General features: G+C 33.6%; 1 protein-coding gene across 1 annotated transcript; it reads left to right on the top strand.

Annotated features, from left to right (window-relative positions):
- The first annotated feature begins 3,253 nt into the window (after nucleotides 1–3,253).
- Nucleotides 3,254–8,652, top strand: LOC110624400. The gene is made up of 4 exons (XM_021769517.2): nucleotides 3,254–3,843; nucleotides 4,108–4,223; nucleotides 6,602–6,845; nucleotides 7,172–8,652. Exons 1-4 carry the CDS (start codon nucleotides 3,478–3,480, stop codon nucleotides 8,474–8,476), a joined length of 2,031 nt encoding a protein of 676 aa, XP_021625209.1. The 5' UTR covers nucleotides 3,254–3,477; the 3' UTR covers nucleotides 8,477–8,652.
- Nucleotides 8,653–9,027: the final 375 nt, after the last annotated feature.

The raw sequence follows: 9,027 nt of genomic DNA on the forward strand, positions 1-9,027 counted from the left end.
AAAAGCTGTTCACGACGCCAGTGGAAAGCCCGAGGTGGCACGAGGCCAGGTGAGGGATAGCCCTGGGCTGTGAACGGTAACAGTGCCGGTGAAAGGGCCTGGCTGTTACACTATCCTTATGGGGAAGGAGATGGACTAGGGACAAAAACCCCACTCATATTCATTGGAATCACACCATGAGCAGAATCATGCTTAACACCATCTGGTATAGCCCCACTACTTGTTGTTTCCTTACTAGGGCAATTGTCAACTATGTGACCATAACATCCACAGGAAAAACAAATTAAATGAATGCTTTCATACTTAATACGTTGAACCTTGCTTACCCAAACGAAATTTAGATAATAAAGGCTTAGAGAAATCAACCTCCACATAAATATGAGCATATTTTCCACGAGCAGCTTGCAAAGTAGCCTCATCCACCTTAACCGGGCGACCAATCTTACTACCCACACATAGGAGGAAGCCTTTATCATAGTATCAATTGGGAGATTAATTATACAAACCCATACTAAAGCTTTGTCAATAGTAGTAGTCTCAGGATCAAAATTGGGTTGCCATTGGCCACAGTCAGATAATGATCCTAATTACCTAGGGACCATCCAATAGTATCTTCTATACTCTGATTCATTAGTAAACCACATTATGAAGAAACCATTCACAATATCAACTAAATCAATGGGAGATTTAAGCGCCCACAACAGCGGGCAATCGCTTTTGAAGGTAGTTGAAACCAATGGACTAGCCAAGCAATTTAATAATTAGGAAAAATTGTCACGGACATCGCAGCAGCTTTTCATATTTGAAAACCCTATTGGTGAGACAATTATTATGAACAGAATCATCGTCCTCGCAGTCAAATTCATCGTCAGATAGATCAGCTAGTCCATCATCCAAATCCCTCATAACCAAATCTAAGATTGGCTGGTTTTGCAAAGCATCCTTGAAGGACAACTTATGTCGCCCATCGACATCCAATCAATCAGGAGCAAACCCTTTCACAAAAGAAGACGTAGAAGCCTCCTCAGTCATGTCATCCCGTAATTTAACCTTTTTTGAGCTGCGAGCAAGCTCAGCCTTCTCATCTCGAGTCGATGGTCACATCTCTCAATATTAATTATCTCCTATCAATTTGTTTAATTAATTTTTAGACTTGATTGCAATATGACATCATTGTCCATTATATTTATTCATAACCCATTTCCTCAATTTTTTTTTTCCAAAATAAGAGTTAGTACAATAAGCAAATCATACCCCCTACATGACCACACCAATAATTCAGTTCTCAAACTCTTAAAACAAACGGTCCCTTCCATCCTTGAAATAGTTATATCAGCAAAACTCACTCCAATTCGGCAAAATCCACTTATTTTGTTTCATTTATTCAGTTTTAACTCAAAATTCTTAGTTTTAAGAATGAATTAGTGTTATTGGATTATATTTTTATATCCATTATTTTTTAATTAAAAAAATTAAATTTATTTATAAACTATACAACATATTAAAAATATTAAATTTTATTTTTTTATTCAAGTTTACGACATTATTTAATTTAAATGAGTTACTTTCTAAAATTTCACTTAAAATAACTCAACTGGATTAGTAAATAAAAAAAAATAATTTTGATTTTTCAAAAAATAAAAAAAATGCTGATGAAACATACAAAACCTTAAACTTTGTTTGCACTCTCTAAGAAGTGCTTAGTTTACTTATCCAACCAAATAAGACTTAAAATTAAAATGTCAAATAAAATTAGCATATCTTATAACTTCATATATTATCTTAGTTGTTTTATGTGAATTTTTAATAATTATTTAAAAAAATTTAAATCAAAAAATAAATTTAATATTTTTAAATTACATTCAAATTTAGAGTTCGTTTAATTTAAAAGTTAAATATATCTGATAATTAATAGTTGATCACTAATAATTGATTGTCAATTGCAACTGAAACTTGAAATATTTCATAAATTTATTGTTGTTAGGGTATAAAATGACGAATAAAAATATATATTATATATTTTTATTATTAAAGTAGGTATAAAATTAATAATTATAATATGACGGTTAATAAAATATTTTTTAAGTAAATCTTGCATTTTTATTATATAAAAATAAAAATATTATAATTATTATAGTTGTTTTTATAATATTTATATTTATTTTATAAATATAAATAACTTATTAATATATATTAAATTTTATATTAGTATGAAAATTTTATAATTAATAAATATTAAAAAATAATATATTAAAATGAAAGATAAATTACTTAAAAATATAATTTTTAAAACTATCGTTGTTTCATTCATTATGAATATTAATCCAAAATTAGTAAATAATCAAATTTTTAAAAGTATAATTTTTTAAAATACTATTTTTTAAAGTTTAAATCATACTTAAAAATAGCTAAAGTCATAATTTTTTTTTAAAATTTTAAAGTTATTCAGTGTTAAAATATTTTGATGGATATAAATTAAAAAATAAAAATATTAAAAATTAGTTGAATGGATATTCGGGACAAAAATTAATGGAGATTTAGAAATAAAAAATAAATGATAAAAAATGAAATCTAATTCTTTAATATTTTTAATTTAAAAATGATATAATAAAAATATTTTTATGTTTTTAATTGTAAAAAAGGAATGAAATGATTAAATTAATATTTTTAATTTAAAAAAAATAATAAAAATATTTTTATATTTTTAATTGTAAAAAATAAATGAAAAAATTAAATTATGAAATTTAAATATTTAATTTTAAAAATATAAAAATTATTTATTAATTATATTAAAATTTAAAAATTAAAATATAATTTATTTGTTTAAAAGAGTAATAAAAATATTTTAATATTTTTAAAAGTAAAAATTGAATGAAAGAGCTCTAATTTAAATGAATTAATTATAAAAAAAATTTAAATATTTAATTTTAAAAATATAAAAATTAATCAATTATAATTTTAATAGCGACGCATAATTTATTTAATTATGTATAATATAAATTTGCTAACCTTCCCTTCCGCTGCGCACGTTAGCACTGATCTCAAAAAGTCGGCTACTCTGCTGACGTGTCCCCCCTAAACTTTCAGTACGGTGGCCCCAGAAGTTTTCTGTTGCGGGCCCACTATGAGGAAGCTGACGTGGCCCTTCGCAATGACCGAACCCGGACATGAAAGCCTAAACGCTCAATTAGATCTAAACAACCTGTTTCGGGTCCGCCAGGTATTATATAAACAATCCTGCATTTTCTTATCCTTCCATTTTTAAACACTACCACCAGCTATTTCTCTGTATCGGATATTTTCTCTTTATTCTCTTTTATTTTTCTTTGCCCAATTTCTCTCCGATTCAGATTAATTGTTGTTCGTTTCTTTGAAATTGAGATTCGAACATTTCTGTTTTCATTCTTTTCACGAGAATTTCAAATTTTAGGGTAATTTTAATAATATCGTTTGTTGAGTTATTGAGAGATTTTTGCCATGGAGAACTCTAGAAATCAAGAATTGGGGGACGACCGACCGGAGCAATCCAGCGGCGACAATTTCCAGGATTGTTCATCCGTTTCTAGAGGTGCTGATACCTCCACGGTTGGATCTGGTGCCGTTTCGCATGGAAGGAGCGAGATTGGGTTAACAGAGCGCTTGGCGAATATTCTAGTGGAAGATAGTGATGGAGATCTGCTGCTTCAACGGAGCGATCGGGAGGATAGGGTTTTGCAGTGGTTACAGGCTTTGGATATGCAGGTCATGGGGGCTTGTAGAGCCGATGAGAGGTTAAAGCCGTTGTTGAAGCTGAATGCTTCTAGTGGGATGGCTGAAGATCACCTTTTGGCTCATTTGAGTCAGGTATGTATTTAAGTTTACAAATCTTCTGAAATTAGAAGCTTAAGCTTCTGAAACTAGAAGCTTAAGCTTCTGAAACTAGAAGCTCTTTTCGGGTTTTATAAATTAAATTTCTTCTAGATGTTGACTTGAGAGTTTTGCTATTTCTGTAGGGGTAAATTTTTTATTTTATTTTTTAGTATTTATTTTGGCATGATGTGATGCAGTTATATTTTGCTGATAGGTTTTATCTTGTATTTTTTTTTTTTTTTGTGCTTCTATGATCAGCATTTCGAGCCATCAGAAGTTGGCATGCTTGCTAGATGTTTCTGCATACCTCTGGTCTCAATTCGTGTTGGCAAGATTAACAAACGGGGGACCCTACTTTGTCCTACTGCCACAAGGTAATTGAGGTTTATTTGGATGGCTATGCCTGTTTGCTGACATGTTGACTTGTTTACTTGCATTTATGTAATTTTGTTAATTGGATTCGAACGTGCATAAATAAAAGTATGGGGATGGGATTTGGCCCTAAAAGAAAGTTATAGTCAACAACTTTAATCATTTTGCATCACTTTAACTCTGGGTTACTTTCATCACTTCTTTAATGATTGTATCATCTCAATTCTTTAACTTGTTTGATTACATTTTGATGCTTGGTTTTTATATTTGATCAGACTTGCATAACTATATAATCCTATATGGTGGTGGATCCAAAAAAAAATGTTTCTGAAACCAGCAAGAATCATACTTATAGAGAGCATATAAAAAGATTTTTTTCAGTATAAACTGGATCAATTGACTTCTCATTTACAGAAACAAATCCCTCATCAAAAAAGAGGGTTCGGTAATTCAATATATGAGGTTAATTTAGACACATATATGTAGAATAATTAAAAATAAGTGGGGTAGTTGACTTCCTATTTGTGGTAGTACATCCACCCCTGGTCCAAACGTGTTAGGCAACTTATGCTCAATCTTTTCCTTCTTTGGTGTAAAATGTAAGTCACTCCGATTATGTGATGCTGATTGGAATAATATTTCCAACAGTTGCAACTCCAATATTCTGTGCAGGAGCTGATTTAGATTATACATGACGTTAGTGATGTTTTGATGTTTTGCAGTATATCACCAATGTTAATGTATCAGTAAGTTTGAAGATATTTGTATCAGATGTAGTGGTTCTCTTTATTTCTTTTTAAGATCAGATGTGTTTGTGTATTATTGGTTGTGTGTGTCACTACTTGTATGTTATCATCTTATTTGAGGTCAATTTCTGCACTCTTGAGTACTCGTTCTTTGAACTCATTTGGGATTTAATGTAAAGATTCAAATAATATGAAATTGTTGTTGATGTATTAAATATAGTTGTTCCTTTTAATCGCTGCTTCTGCATCCTCTTTTCATGGCTGGGGGTGCATCATCGTGCCAGGGCCCAGGAGACAGTTTGAAGATTGATCAACTGGTTTTTTCTTGGTCATGAACGGAAATGGTTTTGTTACCTCTCATTGTTAGTTTATTTAGATAGATTTCCTATGAATTGATGTGACCTTCCCATAGTCAACACTTGTAAACGCTACTGGTGGAAAGCGTATATACTGTCATTGTGTATGAATCGTAGAGATTGCAGGATTCAATATTTTAGTTTATTAATGGTGATAATGTTCATGCTTCCAAGTAAAAATATCTTTTGACTTGTAGGTAAAGTGGGCGTATTCTATTATGATCTCTGAATTATGAGGAAGTAAAGGTAGTTTCATCTCCTACATTATATGATTATGTAAATTGCTGCTGCTTTTTGAATTGATAGGGTCACTTTTTAACTTAAGTAGGAGCTGGGTGTAAAGGGTCTTTCTTTGTATCTGAAAGGATAATCTCGTGTTGTAATCTATGTTCTTTATTTTTTCAGCTGTACTCTTGTTCATATCTTTCCATTATATTTTCTCAATGCATGTTTTCCTTCTTAAGTGTCCTTGTTATGTGGTATTGAATTTGTGTATTTGTTTGGGGCTTTTATCCATGTATTTTTTTTTGTAATATGTTTATTAATGTGAACTTCTAAGCTAGAACCTTTTCTTTTACCAAACATAGTTAACGATGGAATAGGATGAAGCCAAGACCATTTTTTAGACAGCTTAATACTTATCTCAAGTTTATTCTTTATACAGTTAGTTTTACTTATCTAATATTTTGTTATGACTGGTTATTTAGACATGCTTTTAGTTGACAACTTGGAGTAATTGAAAAGATCTGCTCTGGATAGGCATTAGGAGTATGTCTAGCTCTAGATTCTGTGTGCCATCATCAAGTTGTGTGTTCCCTTGGTTGGCAGTTCAAATAGAGGAATGTTTGTGCTGTAGTATTTCCTGCTCTCAATTTATGTAGAAAACTGGAATATTTGGGTTGGTAAATCTTCTCTATCTGGCTAAGCATTAAATAGATGAAACCATATGGCTAAATCCATACAGTATTTAATTGTAACATGCCCAGAGGCATCTTTTATGTGCTATATATATAGGCTCTGATATTTATTTATTAATTTATTTGAATTGTTTTTTCTGTTTATAATATTAAAAATCTCAGGTTTGCTCTTGGTTTTGGATAACGATGTAATAGTTATTCTCATAGGTTTCATAACGTAAATCTTTCAACAGTAGGATAGTGCATATAAAAAATGTTACTATTACTTTTTGGTTCAGTTTTTGCTATGCTTCTTGCTCTGTCATTCAGTTCTTGCTATTCAATGTTTCTAAGTAATTTATGCTTTTCCCACATGTTTCAGGGGAAATTTAAATCTTACAATGTTGCCAACATCTGATTTGCGTTTCTCATTCATTGGAGATGATGGTAATACAGAAAGACTATTCACCCTAAGCAATAAATCACAGAGTCCTGCTGTCACAGTTGAGGAGATCCTGGCAGACAGTTCTGGACGATCTTTGCATATAAAGATAGCAGATGGTAGAGATTATTACTTCTGGTGCTCAGAGAAGTCGAAACTCTTGGGTATTGAATTGGTTGCCAAGGTATGTTTGAAGATCAATCATGCATGTTCATAACACTTACTGGTGCCCGAGAAATTTGGGGTTGTAACTTCTACTGTTTATTTGATACTTCATAATAATTGAAATATCATTTACATTATTTGTTTAGAAGAAAATGGCAAAATATCATTGTATAATCATTACATTTTTTTTTCTAAAGGTATCATTTTCCCCCTTTTTTTATTAAGATCTTAATAACCGGGCAGAAGAACGTTTCCTTTCCCCCCTCCCCCCTTTTTTTGGAAATTATTGATGGAATTGTTTGTTGTTTATCTCTGATTATGGTTGTGTTTTCTTCTAAATCATAGATGAAAGATATACTCAAGAGCAGGCCATCCATAGCAGAATTAACTGGAATTAGCAAGTCACGACTTGATTGCTTTGCAGTTCACCTCCGCTCCTATCTTTTAGGAACTCGAGAAAGTGTAGTATGCATCCCTGGCTCTTCGTCAGGCACCAACCATGACCTCTCTGATGCAACATCTTCCATATCATCCAAGCCCCTGCGCTCTCGACATGTTGGCAGCCAGACTTTGAAAGCAAATTCATCTTATCAGGGAAGCCTCAGTCCAAGATCAAGCTCTTTCAAAGACGGTCCACCTCGAAGTTTTTCTTCTTTAAAAGGTGCGGCTGCCAGAGAAAAGTTGAAGCGACGTGGGGATAGCCATCTCTCAGTAGTTGAGAACCTGATGATTGCATTGCCACATGACAATGATGCTACTACCTCTAATCAGTCTGAAAATGAAGAACAGCCTGTGAGTAAGAGTTATCCTATGTCAGCATCAAGTTTTCTTGAATCCCTAGGGAAGTTGTCCATCTCCCCATCTCCAATTTCAGCCTCCCATGCAACTTTCACAAGTCCACCTCTTGTCTCTCCCTACTATTGTTGGTGCCCACAGGGTCCAACTATGCAGTATCCTTCCGTATCTCCACAGCTTGCTACCTCTTCAATTGAATCCCCATTACTTCCGCCACTTTCTTCATTGTTGTCAGCCGCCAGGTCCTCTAGTCTGTTAACTCCAACACCATCTCTGAGTCTGGCTGATGTTCCCTCAATGGATTTTCCTGCTTTGCTGCCAGACCCTTTGATTCGATTGCCAATACCTGGTTCTCAGCAGATCCCAACCTTTACCCCGTTAATGTGCGATCCAATTGTTCATATTCCAGTAATTGATGTTTGCTCTTCAGGTCAAGGCTACCTGGTGAGTGCTGGTCCTGCTATGTCAAGCACCATCCCACCATTGCATCCAAAGCTCGTAAGCCCATTGATTCCTGAAACTGATTCCATGGTAGAGAAGGGCGCGAGAGAGACTCTGCGGCTACTCATTAGTAGTTCAACCCAAGGTAACCCTCAGTTGATGGATGTCTTGCCTGCGATGTTGGCCAGTACCGATGAGAAACATGGCATTCATGTGACTGGAAGCCGGGGACTGTACACTGGATCCAGTGATGTGGATGCTAGCATAGAGACTATTGGCATTGGCTTGGGCTTTGTAAGACATGGTGATGCAAAGGTACTGGGCAGTTGTGATACTGTGTTGGAAGATGGACCTAGTGGTTTGGATGGGTCATGTTATGATGATAATAAAACTCCGAAAGAAGGGGACATTTGATGCAGTCATCAATTTGAATTTTGCTTTTGCTTTTGTCACTAAAAAATTGTAGATAAGTAGACGCAGACGCCCTGGCTTTTTGAAGTGTAATTAGCGCAAATCCTGCCGTTTATGGGGCTTTTGTTATGTTATTCCTTCATTTTTCCAGTTATTTGATAAGAGTGAACTTAGTAATATGTTTTTGTTTGTGTCATTTGTATATATATGTGTATTTGTTAAGCATTTCTTGTCGTGAGGTAAAAGATCTCTATATCAAGGAGGCAAATTTGTATGAGTAAAGCTAAATAGCTTAAGGAGTATTAGAGTATAATTCACACTTATGGACAAATTCGGTTAAACAAAGGTATAGGCACACGTTACAAAGTTGAGAAATCATATAAACCAAACTCAATCCAGAAATGCCCATATGATCAAAGTCCGACCCGTACAATCCAGAGGAAAGGTTGCTAAACTCTAAAAACGTACACCAGAACGGATGGCCGATGACTTCTTCGAAATGCTGCCATCAACCGCATTCATAGGACCTTCTACCAAACAAAAGCTCTAAACCT

This window comes from Manihot esculenta, chromosome 10, assembly GCF_001659605.2.
Source record: "Manihot esculenta cultivar AM560-2 chromosome 10, M.esculenta_v8, whole genome shotgun sequence".
In the NCBI taxonomy this organism is placed as follows: Eukaryota; Viridiplantae; Streptophyta; class Magnoliopsida; order Malpighiales; family Euphorbiaceae; genus Manihot; species Manihot esculenta.

Bases quoted from the DNA above. Each gene is read 5' to 3' on its own strand.
- LOC110624400 (XM_021769517.2), top strand. From the start codon at position 3,478: ATGGAGAACTCTAGAAATCAAGAATTGGGGGACGACCGACCGGAGCAA. The intron at 3,844-4,107 runs GTATGTATTTAA...TTCTATGATCAG, and splicing joins TTTTGGCTCATTTGAGTCAG to CATTTCGAGCCATCAGAAGT. The intron at 6,846-7,171 runs GTATGTTTGAAG...TCTAAATCATAG, and splicing joins GTATTGAATTGGTTGCCAAG to ATGAAAGATATACTCAAGAG.